Genomic DNA, 22,771 nt, shown 5'->3' with positions numbered 1-22,771 from the left:
GTTCTGATCTATTGCATCATCATAGCACATTGCCAGTCCAAGAGGAAATGTGGCATGAGGAAATCAGCAGAATAAACAATCTGGCCTCACATGTGCTGATATGACCTTAATTACAGCCAGGTATAATTCTTTGCTGTCTTTAGAAAGAGTTCAGCAAAGTCAGGCTCTTTTGTAGCTGTAAGCTTAACATACAAGTATGAAACATTTCACATTATTCCCTCAATCTTTTCCTTCTGTCCTACACACACTGGAGGGCAAAAATATGGAGCCACTAGCAAGTCTCATGCAAACAAGCCTCACAGGTCCTCAGAGTAAACTCAATTCCACCAGGTTTTGGCAAAATTTCAAAACCAAATAATTTAATTTGTGTGGAGTTAAGCCCTAGAGAAACTGTTTTAGTAAGGTGGGCTTTCTGCTTTAACAATTACTAATTTTTTTTTTTTTTTTCTTTTTTCTATAAACACTGAAACCATAGACACTGATTATGCACTGAAAAGGTGTTTCCTATGTATTGAGGGCCTATACTGTGAACTGCAGGAAAGGGACCAAGAGAAATTACCTATTAACGCAATCATTTTATTTTACAATATACTATGCAGTATTTGTCAGCTCCTTAAGAAGTTACAGAAGCATTAACAATCTTTTGAAGTATACTACGTTCAGGGTATTCACTTATATGTAATGCATTTAGTAAACATTATGCATTTTGCATGTGAACATTGTGTTAAGATGCATATACTTTATGAATGATGATACATTATATAGGCTATATGCATACATGTACACATATGTTAACGTGTCTACAAAGAACAAAGCGCAACATGAAATACAGAAGTAATTTTTGGTTTGTTAAATGTGAGGAGTTGAGCAGTCTGTCCAACACGGCCTCTGCAAGATAATACTATTTATTATTGAATAAGCATTTGAAACAGTACACTTTCAGAAGACACAACACAATGTTCCATGCAGTAAGTAAAACTATGCATTATGAATCAACAAAAAAGCATGCACCTTCACCCCCTTTAACATGAATTTATACCCATTCTAAGAATTCCGTGTAATGTCCCATGCCAACAAAATACAGGTAATTAAAAAAAGACAAAGAAGCATACACAAAAACATACATGAATATAAAAAGTCTGAACGTGAAGGACATGTACAGGAGGGGAGAGACCTACAACACAGAAGGTGGGCCCAGATAACCATGTATGGCCCACTGTACTGCATCCTTCTTCATGTCCAGTAGAAACAGACACCTCTCCTAATGACCATGTATTTCCCCGACATCTTTTATTTTTCAAATTAGTTACCATAGCATGATGGACATTGTACACCAATCAACAAGCAGATGTGCAAACTCTTTTCCCAGGAGCAGAGTTTATAATTTTTATGCAGTGGGTTGGAAGTAGTCTTAACACAAGCTATTAGTGTAGTAAAACTTTGTTACTTTGCAAACAACACAAAGGCTCTGCAACTTATACACCCTAACATTTTTAGTGTGGAGGCCAGTTCATAAAAGCTGTAAAACTTTGTTCCAAAATGTTGGTAACTATTATTCCCAACAACTAGCTTGCTCTGGACAACAGATGCTTGTGCAAAATATATCTGGTCAGACAGAGCTTTGGCTGATAAAATAATCAAGTGATCATTCCTCTGCAACTTTTTCTGTCATAATTCAGGAAAATAAGGCATCGTGCTCAGCAGAAAGTGGAATATTGTACAAATAGTTTTCAGGTGGCTGTGCTTACTTTTACAAAATATAACATCTCTGCTCATTCAGAAACTGGGGAAAGCAGAACAGAAACAACAAATGTGATGTCAAGTAGGAGATAAAAACACATTTTAAAAGGTGACAGGGATAGACACGCTCATCTCTGCCATCGCCTTCAATGGCTCTCAGAAGGTTCCGTTTGGAATCTGCGACCATCAACTACCCTTGGACAAGTACTTTGCTCGCTGTTCTCTGGCACGCACCGTGGCAACGCCAACCACGCTCAGGGAGCAGAGTTGCGGCGCTCCTCATGCTACGTCATTCAGGAGGGGTCTGAGGTTGCAGAGATGAGTGTGATGTGTTTCGCAATCAATTCGTGCAACCATGACAACAGGAAGTGTGCAAACAGCTTTTTCCCTACAAAGGCAGCTACTGGGTGTGCAAAGTACAGCCATTACACCCCAGAAGCTGTTTAAATAGTTAGAAAAATGATGTTTTCATCATACGTTTTTTCCTTACATTTGACGGTTCATGTGTGTGTTGGGGTTTTCTTCTGAGCATTGTTACACCAAGGAGCAATACCCCCCGCAGGACCCACCCCCACCCTGCTGCTGGTCAGACAGCCGTACACCCCGACCCTGTGTCTCGCTCTCCCACAGCCCCGGTGTCTGAATGATCTTCTCCACCAGCTCTTCAAAAGCACACTGCACACCGTCACGGGTTTTCGCACTGGCCTCTGCGTCGACAGGGTATTGGATTGGAAAAGAGGGTGAGAGACAATGCGAAAGAAAATGTCAGAAGGACATCCATCACTGCATTAGAACAGCACAACTGACCAGCCAACTTCTGTGCCTACTGCTAGGACAAAATATGAAAGTTTTCAGAAATTAAAATGGAAAATTTGAGATGTGTTAAGTGAACTTCAAATAAAACCAATGGCAGAGAGAGAGTTCCATTACAGAAGTCTCATTTAATTTCAAGCTCATGACACAAGTGATGTAAATTGACCTTTACATCAATTTTCACAGCTACACAGTGTTAGATGTGATGCTTAACATCTCAGCCAGAGGCCAAAGTAATTTGAACTCACGTGGAATAAAAAATTACAGCTGAAGCTATATAAGCCATGAAATTTTTAAATAACCATATTTCAAACAGCTATCACCATAGCTTCAATATGGTGATGACAGGGAAAAATGATTTCAATAAATAGTTATTTTTCCAACTATTTAAGCAATCTCAGTTTTACAATGGAAGAAACCTCCTAAAAGACTTTCATTATTTAACAAACTAAATGGAAAATACAAGCTTCATCTTGCTTTGCATGTACAGTATCATTAATTTTTATTATGATTCACATCCAGTACTCATACCAAAAGAAATCGCCACAATGGTATTGTACTTGAAGTTTGAAAATAATGGCTTTGGATGACAGATGAAAATATTGTATTAAAAAAAAGCACATGCAAGCTGACATTCTAGTGCAAGTAATTCAAGAAAGTTTCCTTCTCATAATCGCCTGCAATTTATCTTAGCATTTCTCCAAGAGGTTTCATCCTGTCTTACCTATAAAAAGCATGGAATGTTTTCTCGCAAACTTCAAGCCTTCACTCCGATCTACTTCATGGTTTTCCTAAAAGAAAAAAAATGATAATATCTCACATGCAGTTGTCAGATGTTATAAGAAAGGGCAAATACACAAATTGAAAAAGAGGAAAAAAAAAAGTGAAAAATACTATAGGTGGAAAAAATTTTTTTGAAAGCATTAATTTTCAGGTTAGAAGATATAATACAACAACACATTGCAGTGCAGTGCATATTTGTGTCACTATATCATGTGGTTTTCAGTCAGTTGACACTGGACCAAATGAAGTCTTAAATGGATGTATTAAAAGGAGCTTTAATAGAAGGAGACCCATGTAACCACCTGTTATCTGCCAGGCACCGTAGCTAGTCAATACAAAGTTTACAGAAAATACATAAAACTTGCTCACCTTATCAATTTTGTTCCCAACCAGCATCTTGACAAGGTCATTCCTTGTACAGTATGTCTCCAGCTCATTCAGCCAGTTATCAAGTTTGGAAAATGTATCACGTCTTGTAACATCATACACTAAAAAAAATAAGGAAAATATGAAAATTAACATGAAGATGTTTTCTGTTTGCAGCAAGAAAACAAAGATATGCCATGATCATTCCATCCACACAAAGCAATAAGTAGTCTGTGATTCCTGTACCGATTCAACACCAAGTTAGCAATGACTGGTAAAATAAAATGTTATGTTTTTGATTTTATTAACTGAAAACAAATAATTTAAATCATGAAATGATTTAAGTACACACTGTAAATATTGTAGTTCAGCAATACAAAAACAAGTGTGGGAAAACCCCCACCTTTACACCCACTATTTGTTAAAAAGTAAGTTTGTGTTAGAAAGCATCTACTGTACCCAAGATGACTCCCTGAGCGCCACGATAGTAGCTAGGTGTCAGAGTTCTAAAACGCTCTTGGCCAGCAGTATCCTGCAAAAAAACATTCCATCAGTGAAAGACACAAAGGAAAATATGGCTCACTGAGCACTAGGGATGAGAGAAAACATTAAAACAATAAGTATTATTCCACCTTCTTAAAACGAAGACTTAAGGCAGTGCTATAGATTTTGTATTTGCGCCATCTGTTGGCGAAATTATGGACAGGAGATAATATGGAAAGGACATCAAAATCACCACTGTGTAGAAAAATTATTGAACGGTAAATCTTTGCGCAATACACAAAGTCATTAAAAGCAATTGTGGATATATTCCAACAGTGAAAGATGTTCAATATCTTATTTCTTTCATATGGCATATGCGTTCTTTAAGGTACATTCATGTATATATCCCAATTTGACACCATGAAAACTGATTCACAAAGACAGACTCAATGCACATTACAACCAAGACTATAACTTACCCAGATGGCAAGTTTTGCCTTGTTACCATCCACCGAAATTGTTTTCACTTTGAAATCAACACCTGCATCACGGGAGAGAGCATTGTTGACAAAAGAACCAGCTGGAATACTTCACCTTGTTTGAAATATGGTTAGCATTACATTTCAGAATGGAACACTGACATCAGTTTAAAGAATACAAAGATCTCAGCAGAACAAAACATGCTTTAAGAAACAATTGTGACATTTCTTACCAAGGATCAATATTTTAACTGAACTTAAGACATGATAATACTACTACTGATTTAGAATAAAAAAAGAAAAGCACTTGTGGACTATGGTCAGCCCAAGAAGAAAGGAATTATGGTCTTGGAGAAAAAAAAAAAAAAAAAGCAAGGCAACAAAACAGAAACATTGTCTCTACTCCTCTCACTGCATTTTTCATGATAAACTCAGAAGACAAAATCACTGATTTTTTTTAGCATGGAAATGAAAGGTTTATCAGTAAAAATAAATGCCTAGACAGACTGTTTTGAATTCCCGGTCAAATTTCCAGCAGGATGACAAGTTAGGTCGAGGTGGCTGCCAGGACAGGGGGAGAAGAGATGTGGGTGTGCAGTCGCCCCAGTGACCTTCAGCCATGTCAGTGGTCATAAAGAAAAACTAGTAATGTAGCCTGCAGTGCATAAACAACCACAGCAAGAGGAGCTGCACACTGTACGCAAAGCAACCCGTGGTTTTCACAGCAGGCAACTCTGTTCAACATACGTTCAGTAGCTAGCTGCATCTGTTTGGAATATAAAAGAGGTCAGTAAATGACAGCCCGCATTCAGCTTTTTAGAGGCTATGATTTTATGAGGAATCTGAACCCATCCACTGACTAGCATAAATATAGGACTGAAAATATGTTGGCCCGTAACAAATAATGACAAATATAAGAATTTCAATATCCATCATGCTGGGTCACAAAGATTCTCAGAATGCATGTTTAATTTTTTTTTTTTTTTTTTTTTTTAATAGAGATACCGCATTTGTTCAGAGCATACTAGACCCCACAAATCTGAGCTTGAAACCTCTAGGCAGCCCTGGTCAGTTGCTGTCGTGTGTGTGTGTGTGTGTGTGTGTGTGTGTAACTGCTTCTCTTGGTGCAAAAGAGAAACAGTATGTTCTTCTCGGGGTCTCCATGGCACAGATGACTGTCTAAGGTCCACAGGATTGCTACACAAGTGAATGCACATGTTTAACATCCTCAGCTGCCATTGATAGCCTGACCCAATGACAAGGCTCTACTTTATGTTCACATTTTCAGTGCAACACTGCCTCCTAATGTTACAATACTGTATTACATTTAATGTCCCCACATTACTGGGTATTGACTGAACACAATTATTGGACTTATCTTTGTGGAGAGAGAGACACCAAGTAAAATAATGTTACAGGCTGTCTAGGAGCAACCCAAATACACTTTCTCAAAATGTCTAAAGATACTCCAAAATAAAAGCTATTAAATCATCACAAAGCACCACCTACTTTAAGCACAAGAAGGTGGAAAATATCTGGGAAAAGAGACTTGTACTTCTAAAAGGACAGCTGTATGACAAAGGAATACTGGAGACCAAGTCAAATTCCAGCATTACATGCCTGTCATAAGAATACATTTTATTGCATCCAGGTGCCCAAAAAACAGCTGGTTCTGTGACAGCATGAAAACCCACTGTGCACCTGAAAACATTCCAGAGTGAAATAACACAATGCACAATTTCCAGGGGGAAGCAGTAAGCATAAATCTTTTGTTCTTTAACCACAAAGAGAATGGTCTGTTTAGACCTTTAAGGTTACCTTACAAATTATCTATTTTTTTTATACTCCATGATATGCTAGGGGACTGGCATCCCGTCCTGGGTGTGCCCCCTCCCCCTCCAGCCTTTCGCCCTGTGTTGCCGGGTAAGGCTCCGGCTCCCTGCAACCCCGTACGGGACAAGCGGTTCAGACGATGAGTGCGCGAGATATTCTAGGGCATACCAAGTCATCCAATGTTAGTTCATTGCCTGGTAGTCCTGACTTTCATTTGATTACTAATCTACCACTACTGTAATATGCTGTATATCTAATCCAAACAATAGGGCAAAATCATTAAGTTTTACTCATATGTAATCATGCTGCATAAATATTATACATGAAACCAAGGAATTTGTAAATATGCAATCCTTCACAAATTTACTAGTTAGTTTTGTAAGTGACATCACAGCATTATATTCTGCAGACTAATTCCAGTCCACATTTCTCTTACTATAAGACATAAGGCTGCTGAGACACCTAGCACTCTCCTCATGCCAGGTGTTACTTAAGACACCCAACATCTCCCATAAATGTCAGGTATAGACAATCAGTATGATTTTTGGTACTGAACTGTTCATCTGTTAAGTCAGTTATGTCACCTTGTTTCAAGTTATTTAAACGTATTTGTACTTACCTATGGTTGCTGCAAGCTCTGGGTCAAATGTATCATCGGTGAATCTTAACAAAAGGCTGAAAAATGGAGAGGCATAATTAGAGAGGATGTGAGTCCCTTGGAGCAACTATGCAACTTTCCACACAAAAACAAAAGTTACAAATGTGCCATGTGCTTGCTGAATGAAGAAACACAGATCTAACATAATGGATAAAGGTATCTGCAAAAAACTGCACTCTTCAGTGCACACGATGACAATGTGGAAAGCGTGAAGCCACTTTGACAGCTTCATTTATATATTCATTTAGCACACATCTTCATCCAAAGTGACATACAATTCAGAAAGCAAAAGTGCATTTCACATAAGTATTACAGTAGATTTTTCTTTATTCCTACTCAAAGCCACAGCCAGTTCAACCTCAAGAGAATTTCTCCAGAAATACCATAGTATGGGCTAAACACTTTTCCTCCTCTTAAGGTGAAAAACAGACCCATTAAATAACAAACAATATCATACATTCAACCCCACCTTAACTATACTTTATTGTACTTCAAAATTTGAACAAATGCCCCCCCACTAGTATAAAACATGACAAAAAAACATTTTTTGAAAGTTTAATTTCTCATTAATGAGAAAAAACACTGCCCCATCTTTGTGACATTTACTTATTTCGCTCACACTATTCTGCTAAGTGACTTATGCTTGGGTTACTTACAAATATTCAGCCATTTATACAGCTCAATACTGCAGCAGGATGTAGGATTGGAACCTGGGTATTTTGAGAGAATGGCAGTGCTACATCACCCACCCCCATCCAGACTTAACTGTTGTTGTAGGAACATTAAACTCTTTGGGAACCTTTTAATAACCTTTTCAGCCTTTCATTTCTGCTGCCATCTTCATTCTGAAGAAACACAGACTGCTCCTTTGGTCTTCAGGACAGTGCACCTTACCTCACAGGCAGAAATAATGATTCTCCTCTCATGGAACTGAACAGAGGTGGACTAAAACTCACTACAGGTGGACCTCAATAACATTTGTGTGTGATCTCATGAAAATTCAATACATTTGACTATATTAAACATTCATAACAACGATGAACTCAATTTGTAATTTAAGGGAAACTGAATTTTTATTTTAATATACTTTTAAAAGCATCCTCATTTCATTTCAGTTTTACTTAGTTATAAATATGACACTGTTGTGCCTTTTTTTATAAACTTTGCAATACACAAAAATGAGAAATGAATGGGGGATAAGGACTTTCTAAAAAGTATTATTAGTAATAACAACAACGCACACTGTATAACTGATCCCTGCCCATTTGCCAACAGGTTTTAGGGTACAAGAGGCCAATGTACCAAAGCATACTGTCATGACTCAAAGACCTTCTTACTGCCATGCTGTTAAATGACATCAATGAGTACAGATTAGCAGGGCAAAGTCCATTTTCCCTTGTGTTACAGAACATATACTGACCACCCATAAGTCAACACATGTAAGTCACAAGCATCATTATCTATCAATTTCAAATAAATTAGTTTACATCAGAAAACGACCTATAGTTACAAATTGTGAATGACAAAACAATGAATCAGACATCCAGTTATCTAGTCAAAGTCATCTAGCTGAATTAGTTATTACTGAAGCAGAATGATGAAAAACTGATCTTGCATTGCGATGCTACTGCATTCCTTCCTTTCAGAAAAGGAATTACATTTTGTACACAAAGAGCACATTTCTCCATGAAAAATAAAGCATCATTTAATGCAATCATAAAATTCCATTCTTTAAGTCTCATAACTAATCTTGTTAAAACATTAACAATCCTGTCAAATGCCGCAGGGAAGGAAAAAAAAAACTAGAGGTATTAAAGATTTCAAGCAGCAACTAACAATTTTCTCTTTGTTAAAGATGCAGTCTCCAAATGCCTCGCCAATCAGATCAAAATGTAGAAGGTATCAGGTAGTACAATAGTAAACAAAGAAAACAATTATGCACCATGATTATGCACATTCTGCATAAAACCGTATTAAAAAAAAAAATTTTACAAACCATGCAGTATTTCAGGTAGGGTATGCAACCCAAAGCCAAATTTGTCTTCCTGTTGAAATGTGTAATGAGTGGGTGCTCTCACACAACCAAAATATTTGAGGAATCTGCTCTAAGAAAGCCATATGGTCTGTGTGTCTGACCTGTGTTTCATTAATAACAACATCATTTTACAGTGAAGATGCTTATTGCTACACTAAATTGTAACAGTAAGAGCCTATCGTATTAAAATATTGAATTAAGTTGTACTTCTCAGCCTGTTTGCCATCCTCTTGTATGACAGGGTCTCCGTATTTAATTCCTGTCTTGTAAGAAGAGTAGGGATTTGATGGGGATACGAAAATAAACTTTGACACTGTTTTACCACTTAAACAGCAAAAAAATGAAAAAACATTGAAGGGTTACAACTGCTACAAGTCAAATTAGTTTCGAGTTTGTTATGCAAACTCAAAGATGATGTTACATCACACGATTACTGCAGTTTCAATCATCACAGAAGTGAAAGTACAGCAATGCTGCCATAGCGAAACTAAAAAAGGTGGTTACATACAAAATCAATCTGATGTCTGATTATTTCAGGTAGGATATGCAACCCATCTCCCAAATGCTATTATTACTGTCATGGTTACAACCTATAATATTTTTTTAATTTTATATATATATATATATATATATATATATATATATATATATATATATATATATATATATATATATATAGTCAGTCGGTCAAAGATGGTTAAAGATGAGGAACCTGAAACCTACAGGATCTGATCAATCCCTACACCCCAGCATGAAATATTGTGTTGAACTTCAGGTAACATAAAACAACGCAACAGTTGCCTCAACACAATGATTCAACAAAAGTAAATTCTGAACAAACTAGCACCGCTATGGAAAACAGATAAACCATTTGTACTTCATTTGCTCTAAAGTTAAACACTTTGACTACTACAATGTGGCATGCTAGCAAAAACAAACTGGATTAATTGGTCTAACCTGCTGAACGGGGGGGGGTAGAAAAAAAAAAAAAAAAACACCTGTGCTGCTTAATTATTTTCACCCAACAACGGCCTGCGTGAGTAGTCGCTATCCACGAGAAACAAAATGTACTACAAGTGGAAAAAAGTGAGTGTGAGCATCTACATCATCGATAAAACAAAAAGTACTTAGGTCATAATCACTGCTAGAGTTCACTGCGCAGCGCAAAAGTGGCAAATATATCTAGACTGCAGAGTAAAGCAGGTGACTTAATGACAAAAACAAGTCCAGAACAAACGTTGATAAACTCAGAACCGAACTTCTGAGAAGAGAACAGACACAGAAATGGACTTTCGAATTTCCTAGGGGCACTGGTTTCAAAAAGCTACTAGCTAAACTAAGCGGAAGCTGTGCTCTCCTGACACACAGGATTCCTCGTCCTGTCGCTCCTATCGTACGTCTGACACACAGTCTGTAAACAAACACAGTCGCGCGGAGGACTCCGAGGACGAAACAACTTGTTTTCTTCGCCTAGGCGGCGGTTTAGGCTGCTGTCGCTACTCAGACTTTTCCCCGAAATATATGCATAGTTAAAGCATATTCTCCAACCGCCGCAAGAGGCACAGTGCGACCCCAGTTGACCGAAAAAGACACGGTCGGTGACACTGCGCCGAGCTGCCGACGCCGGCCGGGCCTCCTGGCTGCTCTGTTGTTTCAGTAGCCATGATGTTTTTGTGATCTAACAAAGAATGGTAGCTGGCAGACGCGTTTACAGGTGCTAACTCTGGCTAACGACAGCGGCGAAAGTAGCTCACCTAGACTTCCCGACGCCGCTTTCACCGATTATTAATATCTTGAGTGTAGTGAGCACGTCGTCGTCCATGTCGGCCGCTGTCGGTGTGCGGACGGGTCTGACGTTGCTCTTCTTTTCCCAGCGCGTATGAAATACATGCGCGTCGACGTCGTTGACGTAAACTTCCGGTTTGACCGGCAATGACATCACACAACATACCGAGTGCCGCCAGTAGAGAAAGGTTGCGGTAGAAACACTGCTTTCCCCTTTTTATAAGAAATTAGACATTGCAACACTATTATAATTTCTAAAAACCCCAAAGAACGGTTCTTCTGTTGACGTCTTACACTATATGTGATTAAGTTTTTATTGGTTTTTCTTTTATATTTTTTTTTCTTATTAATTTTTTAAATTTACTGTGTGTGTGTGTTTTCCCCTTTCCCATTTCCTTAGCCATTGTTTGTTGAAATATCTGAATCTGGTTCCTTGTTTTTTTTCATGATCCTCTTGTTTTTGTCAAAGTTTTTTTTCAAATTAGAGAAGGAAACGCTGTGACAAATTTGTATCTGAATTTGTATTTCCATTTGTTCTGTTGTGCCAAGTCATGTTACCTTGGTTTTTAATTTTATTGACAAAAAACACAAGCGTTAACATCATGTATAGAAGAAAGAACCAGATATAGAAGTATTACAACAATGCTAGCAGAAATGAAAGAAATAGGTAAAAAGTAATTTAAAAAATAAATATACAGAAATAAAAAAAAAAAAAAACTATCACAAATGTGTGAAGGAGTCAGCAGGAGCATAGTTCTCGTAGTTTTGGTGATTTTAGGAATTACATTACCTTAAAATAGTGTTCTTATAATGTATAATTTCTTTTATGAATGGGGAAAAAAGGCTTTGAAGTACTGAATGTATGTAATATTTGGCTGGAGCATGGCAAGGAATCAGGGGGACAGAACAGGGCCCATACAGCAGATACTGCAGAAAAGTAGAATTTGCCTGATATAGCATTTGTCATTGGATGAAAGAGTTCTGGACTTCTGCTGATGGCATAACGCTAGCAGTCAATGATCGATTTCAGAAAGAAACTGAGATATTCAATCTTGATCAGCCTTGAATATACAGTCCTACAAGAATAATGTATGGAGGATGAGGAAAAAGAGGAAGAACAAGGAACTGGTGGAACAGTGCCATTTGAAAGGTCAGAGGGTAAGGTGTATGCCCATTAAAGCATGTTGCAAAGACTTTGCTGGAAGTTTGTTGAAGATGAGTGACCCATTATAAGTAGTGTATTTAGCAGTGTAAGTCACCTTGGTGAATAAGATGTGTGGGCACTACATAAGAGTGCATTGAAAAAAGCACCTGCTAAATAAATAAATGTGAATGTAAATGTAGGTTACTCTATACGATTTACGGTGTGTTGTGTATCAGGCAGTTAAGAAGGGGAAGGCTGTTGGAGCTGTTGCAGAGGATGTGGAGAGTACACCTAGATAGCTGTTCATTAGCAGGGATGAGGAGTGCGTTCGAGGTAGTGCTACCTGCACACAGGCTGGAGTCTGATCAACCCTGGTCATCTTGTATTTTGAGAAGTCTCTATCAACGAGGGGAGGCTTGGTGGAGCGGTGGGTTTGGCCAGTTCCCGCTGTGTGGTAAGTCTGGGGATCGAGCTTCGTTTGGGGTACCTTGTGATGGGCTGACATACAGTCCAGGGTGTGTCCCCTGCCCCTTCGGCCTTACTCCCTGTGTTGCTGGATAGGCTCCAGCTTGCCGTGACCCTGCTTAGGACAAGCTCTTATTGACATTGGTTGGTTGGTATGGCAACGAGGTGGTGATAATGGTTGAGTGTTACTTGATATGATATTGCCCAGTCAGTATCAGTAGCTATATGACATTCTAGTAAGTGTCATTATCAGCTATCATTATGAATATTTTACAGGTCACTTAGTCTCTGTTTTATTTTTTTTACAATGCTTAATTTTCATGGCATATCATTATAAATTTGCATTGCTGAATATTCAGAACATCCTTCTGGCCACAGGAGCCATACTGCCATAAATATCACAGCTTACCTTTCATTAAGATGCAATGGACACACCATTCAGTCAAACTTTTTGCAGATTGTCGTATTCTAACGACCCACATTACTGTGTTTTAGCTGGAAATGTGTTTAATGTAATTGGTTAGTGTTTGGTGACGTACGGGGAATATAAGGGGGTGTTTGCGTCTGCCAGAGGGAGAAAGAAGAGAGAGCCTGGGGGCACTAAGAAGGCTGGGAAGGCTGGCTAGACTCACAGGTCCTGGAGGAAACGGAGTCCTCGGACTGAGAGCGCTATTTCCCCGTGTGCTGGTGTTCAATAAAATGTTCGGGATGAAGGCTGCCTCTGCGTCCTTCACCCCATCCAAACCCATGGCGCTGTGCGCCACAGTATTAATAGCTATTTCTAATAGCTGGATAGCAAATCACAAAATCTCACCCTTTTCTACAGAGAGAAGACCTGAAACAGATGAGACAACAGTTGGGGGACTTTTCCCTTTATTAAACTCCAAATACAGCAAAATTACAAAAAATCTTTTACTTACCCAAATTTAACACCTTACTCACTAGCTCATTTTTTTAAAGAATATATAACACTGCAGTACAGGATGGAGATGATAGCAAAGCTTTACACAACAGTTCTTTCCACGAGAACATTCCTTTGCATTAAAATTAGCAAATAAAATTGTGGTCTACTAAGGCTTACAGGAAACCTTCAATACAGATGTTATACACTTTCAAAATAATACCACAAATACACAAACACATACAGTCTGAAACCACTTGTCCCAAGCAAGGTCGCAGCGAACTGGAACCTTGCACAGGGTGCAAGGTTGAAGGGGGAGAGGACACACCCCGGATGGGATGCCAGTCCATCACAAGGCACCCCAAGCAGGACTCGAATCCCAGACCCACCACAGAGCAGGACCCGGCCAAACCCGCTGCACCACCGCACCACCCGCAAACTGTAATATAATTCTATGAATTCTGTGAATGCTAACATAATGATTATCAAATATATATTCAAGGTCTCTCTTAACAACACCCTTTTTGGCAAAATACATTTTTCACGTTACTTTTGACATTTACATTTATAAAAACAGCATAGCTTTCCAACACGTACCTGTATTTTGGGTACTATACTTTCACCATGGAAACTGAAAAATTTACTCTCAAAGCTCCTGGAAAATGCAGAAGGGATTGGTTAGAACTTGAATTCATGACCTTGAAGATCATTTACTTGGTCATTACCTCCTGTGGGTTCTTTTTTGCTCCTTTGCAATTTTTCTTTTTTGATAAACATTACGATGTTCAGGAATGCTAATAAGCTCATATTACCACTGTTAGTGGAAAGCCCATATTTTTTAAGATGTCCATGTGCCATCAGCATTCAAATTCTGAAATTGCTTAGTGCTACTGGCTCATTTGTCCTTTTACTTCCTTTATTAATTACATTGCACAAACTTTTATAAATATCAAATAACAGCATGAAAACCGGAAAATAAATAATGCCATGAATTGCTCCAAATAAGATAACCAAGAACATGATTTTGAAGAAGGTTCGAAAGATGTAACTCTTCGATACAGACAGTACAACTACTCCCAGTATAGTAGAAAGAGCCCCTTGGACAATAGGGTACCCAAGGGTAAACAGGGCTTCTACAGCCTTTTCTTTCGCACTTGTCTTGTTGCTGGAGACGAAGGCATACGAAATGTGAGCTGAGAAGTCCACTGAAAAGCCGATACAGACGACCAGAATGATCATAGAAATACAATCCAGATTAACATCCCACAGTGCCATGAATCCAGCCACACCCACAATGACAGATGCAATGGAAAACGTCACCCAGAGGGAGCAGAGGGGATTTGGTATCAACAAGAAGGACACCACCAGTATGGCTCCTGTGGCCAGAAGGATGTTCTGAATGGTGTTGTCCACAACAACAGCAAACTGGTCCAAGTAAATAAATGCAGGATGGTAAACCAGAAAGTTAAGACCATCAACTGAAGCTTCCTTAGCAGTGTCTCGTAGCTTATTCAACATGTTTTCTTCATCAGCAGCGTTAGTTATGTTTACTGTTTGTATAAAGAAGCGGGAAGCATAAATCTCATTATTAGTGAAATTGACATCTTGTTTGAAGTAATTTAACTCAAGAAAGTGAGATAGGTTTGCTTTGAACTTAGTTTCATCACTTATATCTAACAAAGTCAAATTTGCATACATTTCATAATGATCCAGCCAAGACAAAAACAAACCTTTATCAATGAATGGTAGGTTCAGAAACTTTTCTAAACTCCTGGTAAGACTTACTCTTGCTGTGTTATTCCAGTATGGAAATTCATCTGTTACAACTATCATGACATTTGGGCCGTATTCTGTGAAGTACTCTTTATCATCGTTATAATAGTTAACAACATAGGAATCATCTGGTGCTAAATTTTTTATGTCTATTCCTTCCTTAATCTGGAAACATCCATAAATACTTACAGACAAATACCCTGCATACAGGAGAACCACAAAGAAAACTGTCCATGGCTTTGTCAGAAATGGGCCATAATATTTCAGGAAGAAATTATTGACTGGATGAATTTCTTCTGTTCCAGTGTTTTTATCATAAGTGCCCCCAGTACAGCAGATACTATAAATAGCAGATTTTTCTGGTGATGATTCTACTGGAACCTTCCTGCAGGTCAGCCAGTGTCTGTTACTGTATTCCCTTCTTCCATTCAGGGCCAAAAATGCACCAAAAAATGTGATATTGTAAATGTAGCAGAACACAACAGCTGTACCAGTGTACAAGCAAAAGGACTTAACAGAAGGGAATGGAGTCGAAATACCAACATAAAAAGCTAGGGCATCAGTCAGTGTAGTTATGGTGATGGAAATGGCTGCTTCTTTGTAGGTGTGTGCCATACGATTCTTGACCTCATCATGGACCTTAGTTTTTTGCCAGCTAGATATCATGATGAACATGTCATCAACCCCAATTCCTAAAAAGCAGAAAACGTTGAGTTTAATATGTCGTCTGTTTTAACCACAATCACAATGTGTATTATACATTTATTTCATCTTAGCAATTTCGATGTACATTTCCTTATAAAATCAGTTCATAAATTGAAAGGGAATGGCTTACCAAGTATCAGGAATGGAGCATTAGCAACTGTCATAGGGAAAGGAACACCGATGTACAGCAGCATCCCAAAGCTGGAGAGCACAGCCAGTCCAGCAGAAATAACCCCAGCAATGGCCACCCACGCCTTGTTCCGCACATTGTCCAGCCTGAAATATGTTGAAAAAAGAATCCCCTTTAACAAGCAGAGTTCAAAGAAGGATTTGAAGTCTTTCATAAAAATTTCATTTTTTATTGTCTTAAGAAATAGGCAATGAGTTTTGATCATGTGACATAATACACCTGGAACCTCAATTTACGAACACTTTAGCTTGGACTTGTTTCTAAGTCAAACTGCTACATCACAATTAACATCTTCACGAAACTTAATCCCTTAATTTATTTTTGGGTTATGTAAAAAAAAAGATATAATGAATTAAAAATCTGTGGTAAGATTTGTAGGGTCTCACTGTTCCTCTGTCCTGGAAGCATAGTGTGTGAAACAGAGTATACCATGAATGGGATTGCCCATCAGTCATGGGACTTTTCTAGCTTAAGGTAAAGTCTAAAAGTCATTTGCTTTAAAATGAGTGAAAATACACACACACACACACACATTTTCAGAACCGCTCATCCCTTACGGGGTCACGGGGAACCGGAGCCTACCCGGCAACACAGGGCGTAAGGCCGGAGGGGGAAGGGGATGCACCCAGGACGGGACGCCAGTCCGTCACAAGGCACCCCAAGCGGGACTCGAACCCCAGACCCACCGGAGAGTAGGACTGCGGTCCAACCCACTGCGCCACCGCACCCCCTACACACGCACACACACACATTTTCAGAACCGCTTGTCCCATACGGGGTCACGGGGAACCGGAGCCTACCCGGTAACACAGGGCGTAAGGCCGGAGGGGGAGGGGACACACCCAGGACGGGACGCCAGTCCGTCGCAAGGTACCCCAAGCGGGACTTGAACCCCAGACCTACCGGACAGCAGGACTGTGGTCCAACCCACTGCGCCACCGCACCCCCTTGAGTGAAAATAAAAAATATAATTTCCACATGCTCCTATTCAGTGCCTTTTTACTACTTTATACATAGAAGACAGTGCCATTTCAGAGTTATGAAAACTGACCTGGAGATAGAAGGGAGATTTTAGGAGAAATTGATGGCTCGATGGCTTGGAGAACCATATCACTTTATCTAAGCTTTTGGAGGTTAATGAAATGAATTGAAAGAATTAAAGGTCAGGATAGTCTCACGATAGAATTTTATTCCACTTTTTGAGAAGTCCTTGGGCAGGTTTTTTTACAGGGAGCTGCGCTTAGCAGAGGTATGTTCATTAAGAGCCTGAGTACAGGGGTCCTCTCTTTGGCCTGTCTATAAGAAAGGTGATAAAGCTACCTTACCAACTAGAGTCTCATCAGAATGCTTTGAATGAATGCGAAGCCTTATTGCAGAATCCTCACTCAGTGAGCAAAAAAGGTAATGGTCAACCCGACATATCAGGGCCAGGGCATTCTGTTAGATGGAACTTGCACCTGGTTTAAGCCACAATCACCTGGGCAGAGAACTGAGAGGTTCCCCTTGCCAGACAACGCATTTCAGTAGACCTTAACATCTTGAGCAGACTGGGCTTCAGCCCAAATCTTTTAGAGTGGGTGCATATGCTGTAGACTCAAGGTAGCAAAGGTAACATCAATGATTCCCTCAGGGAGTGGATACTTAGTGAAGTACAACTGTCTACTTTCCCTGTTCTTCTACACTCTTTATGTTGTGCCACTGGCAGCTGCTATTCATGCCCATTCCGAGACTGATGGCCTGCCCCAATCAGGTAGTAACAGCAAAATGGGCCCAATATGTGGATTAGTCACTGGCACAGGCCCACTGGTACCTGCTTTGGGCCTTCAGATGTGCCTCTCACAGCAATAAACCTCAGCAATTCTGCTGTCATATTTTAGCAGGTGGGTACATGGGCTAGCTGGAAAGAGAATTGCATCGTAGATTTTTCCAATAGTCCAAAGATTTTGCAAATCAGCTCCTTTTTATAAAGTACTGCTGGAGCCAGTTGCGAGGAATGCTTGGCTAAGTGTTTCCATAAAACGTGTCTGGGGTGGCAGGAATAAGTATATGAGGAGAGAGGTCATGTACCATGATGGGGTAGGGTACACTGTACATCATATACCTCTTAAGCTGAATTATCCCTTCCTCTCCCAGTAGTGTAGCTGTTAAGTAGCTCCTTTTGAACATCACCAGCAGTACTTTGTATGTCTCTGGCTGGCCCCATTAAAGAGTCGTCTGCTCAAGTCCTGGTTCAACAACCCAGTCTGCTCACTAAAGCTTTGCTATAAAGTGGAGTAAGACCCCAGTGGCTGGGGGGGTCAAAGCAGATGCTGTAAAAAGGCTCAAGGTGGGCATATGAGCCAAGATTCAACCGAAGGGGCTAGACCACCCCCTTCAGGATTTGAACTCACATTTTCTCCATGCTAATAGGGTGGAGAAGAATGTCATACGGCTGAGTCACTTGAACGTCAAGGAGCAATTGAAAAGCCTATTTTAACTGTAACCCCTACAGATTTCTGGTATCCTTTCCCTCCCTGAGAAACAACATGCATTTTGAATGTATACAAGACACCGCAACCAACCTTATTGTTCATCGTTTTGAGAAGTTACTTGGCTGATTTTAATATCATTTAACTAACACTTTCTCCTAAGCAATTTTCAATTGTGAAATACCTACCATTATTTACCTATTTATACAGCTGGGTAATTTTAACTGGAACAATATAGAGTAAGAACTGTACTCAAGGGTACTACAGCAGTAGGCAGGATTTGAACTTGCAATCTCTCAAACCAAAGGCAGCAGCTTGAACCATAATGCTACCAGCTACCCTGATTAATCATCTTCTAATATTAATTTAAGAATTTTTTTTACTAGTTTACTAGTGTTTACTAGTCATTTTGGAATATGTCTTGTATTAAGTTAATTAATATAGTGATGACAGTTTTATTGCAATTTGAGGAAGCTGATTTCAAATGAGTTTACTTAAAACCAAGAATACCGTCATATTTTAACTTGAGCATGTGTTTTGTTTTTGGCTGTTACAATTTTGTTGTCTTCTTATGAGTTAATCTATTGTGTAATGATGGTTTGTTCTGAATATCTGTTTTTTACGGATAATATTGATGAGACCTTATAATGTGTTGTATAATACTTGTATATGCGTTATTTTAAATCCTTTAGTTCAAAGTCCTTTTAAGACGTACGTCGTCTTTTTTTTAACGAATATGTTTTTCTTTACTTTGTTTTTCTTTGTTAAGAATTTTTGTTGTGTTTTTGGCATTGGATTTGTTTTGTGATGTTTTGTGAGAAGGGGCGTGGTGGCGCAGTGGGTTGGACTGCAGTCCTGCTCTCCGGTGGGTCTGGGGTTCTAGTCCTGCTTGGGGTGCCTTGTGACGGACTGGCGTCCTGTCCTGGGTGTGTCCCCTCCCTCTCTCCAGCCTTACGCCCTGTGTTGCCGGGTAGGCTCCGGTTCCCCGTGACCCCGTATGGGACAAGCGGTTCTGAAAATGTGGGTGTGTGTGTTTTGTGAGGTATATTCAGTGTTCCTAATAATTAATTAAAATTGAATAAAGTATGGGAAAATATCTGAGTGCAAGCATAGGGCATTTTGGACTGAAAAAAAGACATTTTAGAAAATAGAAACAAGAACAAAATACTACATATATTCATATATAAAACAGCAAAATGCATTTTAAAAAAGCTAGTAACTCATAACATGACTCATGGGGACCAGTGTACATTTGTGATTTATCTCTGGAAATAAATGTTAACTTTCAAAATATGTCAACTTAATTGAATTTTAAAAAGCAATTTCCAAACCTTAGGCAAGATACAACTGAGAAGCCAATAGCAAGAAAATATGTCACTGAAAACAACGGGATCACTTCTTTACTGTTTGCTTCAAGCTCTTCTTCCCTTGATTTTGATGTAAAACAAGAGATCTGAGAAAATATAGACATAAAACAGTAACATCTCATTAAATAATAAAATGTTTAGTAAAAATGTTGAGACTTTCCAGTACTGTGTGAAAATATGTGTACTTGCAAGTTTAGTCCAAAAACTTAGTACAGTTGTGGTTAATTGTTGACGCTCGATTGCCTGTTGTAGTTTTTGAATGAGTGACTCACAGGAAATCTCAGTAAAAACAGATTCACGTCTTTACCTTCATTGTTTTCAGGTCCAGCCTGAGAAAGACCTCAAGAAACTCGTCGAGCCATAAGGACGTTTCCATGATCTGCATCTCACTGTTCTCCTCGAGGAAGTAATAAAGTCGCAGCGCCTCGGCTCTCTGGACGAAGCCGCTCTCGTTCACCGTCACGCCACCAAGCGAGTTTCCCAGGAAAACCAGGCCGCGTCCCTGCACCATGTGCTGGGGAAACGCGATGGGGCTCCTTTCTATTTGCGCGGGGTCCCAGTCGATCATCTCCAGGATCTCGTTCTGCACGCACCGTCCGCGCGCCTTCGCACACACCTCGGCAAAGGTGACATCGCGCCCCCCGTCGCGCACAGACAGGTTGCGCACCAGCGCGTCCAGGCCGACGATCTGCGCGAACGCCTCTTCGCTCAGGATGTTGTTGCCCGGAGGAACCGGCGAGACGATGAGAGATGCGAACGTCCCTTCGCTGTAGAGTCTCTGCGCGGAGAAGGCGGACGCGTCGAGGGGGAAGTTCTGCTTCACAAAAGTCCTCTCGAGCTTCGCGGGTCCGTGGACCGGCGTGAACTGCTCCTCGGTGTCGTTCGTCTCGTTGTCTTTGAGGAAGTAGAATCCCCCTCCGAGCGCTGCCGAGATGAGCATGGGGAGGATGAAGAAAGGCCAGGGGTGAGAGCCCACGGCGCGGCCGAGTGCCATCAGCAGCCTGGACAGGGGCTTCTCGATGCAGTCTGTGCGCCAGCGACTCATGGTGTCCCACGTGCGGACCGCGCGCTGTCTGCGGTCTAACAGAGGGACCTGGCTGAGCCTTAGCTTAGAAGCCTTAGAGGGTGAAAGCTGTCTGTAGGAAACGGGGATCTTTGTTGTCACTTCAGGTAGACTGACTGACGCTGTTCGCACGAACACACAACAAACACGCGAGGCTAATCTTCGGGGTGACACTATTTGGTGTGATCACCCTGCAGCGGACTCGCGTGATATGGAGAGAACATGCAAACCCCATACATACTGCCAGATGCAAAGGGAAAACGCACAACCCAACCGCCGCGAGGCACTAGAACTGCCCGCTGTGCCACCCCTGCCCCGAACATCCGTGATCTGCTGAAATTTACGGGTTTGGTAACTCAAGGCACTTACCACAGTAAACAAGGCTGTATATACTATCACCCTACTTGCTATAATAAACAAAACGTATTAACTTTGTGTTCCATTAAAAAATAACGTTTGACATTTCTGAAAATAAAACTATATCGCCTTTGTGAACTCATACAGTCCCGATAGTTTGCTGATTCGAGAGCGCTCTCCAGTCTCTATGTCACTTTTAGCTGTTTCGTTAGTTTTTGTAGTTATTAGGTCTCCATGGTTACAGCGCACCAGTCATACCGGCGTCTTTAGAGTGACAAGCACCAGACGCGGGCTGTAACTGTTTGTTAACAGGTGTGTATCACCGTCCCTCGCTGTTCTTGGAAGTATAAAGAACTGGCTTCAGTCATGTTTTGCTCTTCATTGAGTTTAATTGAAGTTTTGTCTTTTATTAATTGCAAATTGCGGGGTGGGGGTGTGGCAGGTTGAGCTGGTTCCAGTCCTGCTTGGAGTGTACACTTTGAATAAATTGAATGTACTTCTGAAACATGATTTATCGTTAACAGATGAGGACATCGGTAGAATATGTGATATTGTGAAAGAATTGGACCTATTCACCATTTGTCATCAAGGACTAATGAGAACTGCTTATTCAAGAACTAAGGCTTTTAAAAAAGACGTTCAAATACACAGAACCTGTAAAGGTTTACTTAGGAAGAGATGAAACAAGGTCACTGAGGTTTGCCTACTATGTTCCTTTGAAAGAGACTTTGAAATGTTTGGTGGAGTCTGACCTATGGCAGAATTGTGTTGCACAACATACACATTTGCCATGCGCAGATGTGCTTTGTGATGTCAGTGATGGCAGGTATACAAAAACAATGAGTTCTTCTTTCAAAACCCAACACGTCTTAAACTAATGCTTTATCAAGATGCATCTGGGGTGGTGAACCCTTAGGCTCAGCAAAAAGCAAGCACACAGCATGGTGGCACAGTGAGTAGCGCTGCTGTCTCACAGCGCCTGCGTGGTGTGAGAGATGTGGGTTCCATCCCTGCTCAGTCTGTGTGGAGTTTGCATGTTCTCCCTGTGTCTGTGTGGGTTCCCTCCCACAGTCCAAAGATATGCTGTTCAGGTTCCCCCATAGTGTGTGAGTGTCACAAAGAGAGTGTGCTTCACTGATGTATGGATGAGTGACTCATTGTTAGTAGTGTATCTAGCAGTTTAATGTCACCTTGATGAATAAGGTGTGTGGGCTAGTAACACTACATAGTATCCATTGTAAGTTGCTTTGGAGAAAAGCATCTGTTAAGTGAATAAATGTAAATGCACAAAGTACTAGCTATCCTATCCTCCTCTGGCCAATTTATTACCTCATATAAGATCAAATAACAGATCACATGTCAC

General features: G+C 40.2%; 2 protein-coding genes across 2 annotated transcripts; both read right to left on the bottom strand.

Annotated features, from left to right (window-relative positions):
- Positions 1-562: 562 nt before the first annotated feature.
- LOC108927763 (ras-related protein Rab-18) lies at positions 563-11,117 on the bottom strand. Its single transcript, XM_018741296.2, has 7 exons — positions 10,945-11,117; positions 7,117-7,172; positions 4,665-4,726; positions 4,162-4,234; positions 3,706-3,824; positions 3,278-3,344; positions 563-2,447 (listed from the first exon to the last, which is right to left on the bottom strand). Exons 1-7 carry the CDS (start codon positions 11,010-11,012, stop codon positions 2,275-2,277), a joined length of 618 nt encoding a protein of 205 aa, XP_018596812.1. The 5' UTR covers positions 11,013-11,117; the 3' UTR covers positions 563-2,274.
- Positions 11,118-13,886: 2,769 nt separating this feature from the next.
- On the bottom strand, positions 13,887-21,596 carry LOC108927639 (patched domain-containing protein 3-like). Its single transcript, XM_029246169.1, has 5 exons — positions 21,421-21,596; positions 20,296-21,124; positions 19,953-20,074; positions 16,094-16,239; positions 13,887-15,950 (listed from the first exon to the last, which is right to left on the bottom strand). Exons 2-5 carry the CDS (start codon positions 21,031-21,033, stop codon positions 14,350-14,352), a joined length of 2,607 nt encoding a protein of 868 aa, XP_029102002.1. The 5' UTR covers positions 21,034-21,124; positions 21,421-21,596; the 3' UTR covers positions 13,887-14,349.
- Positions 21,597-22,771: the final 1,175 nt, after the last annotated feature.

Source organism: Scleropages formosus, chromosome 19 (genome assembly GCF_900964775.1).
Source record: "Scleropages formosus chromosome 19, fSclFor1.1, whole genome shotgun sequence".
Lineage (NCBI taxonomy): Eukaryota > Metazoa > Chordata > Actinopteri > Osteoglossiformes > Osteoglossidae > Scleropages > Scleropages formosus.
The sequence above is the reverse complement of the archived record's forward strand: the minus strand, read 5'-3'. Positions and strand labels throughout refer to the sequence as shown.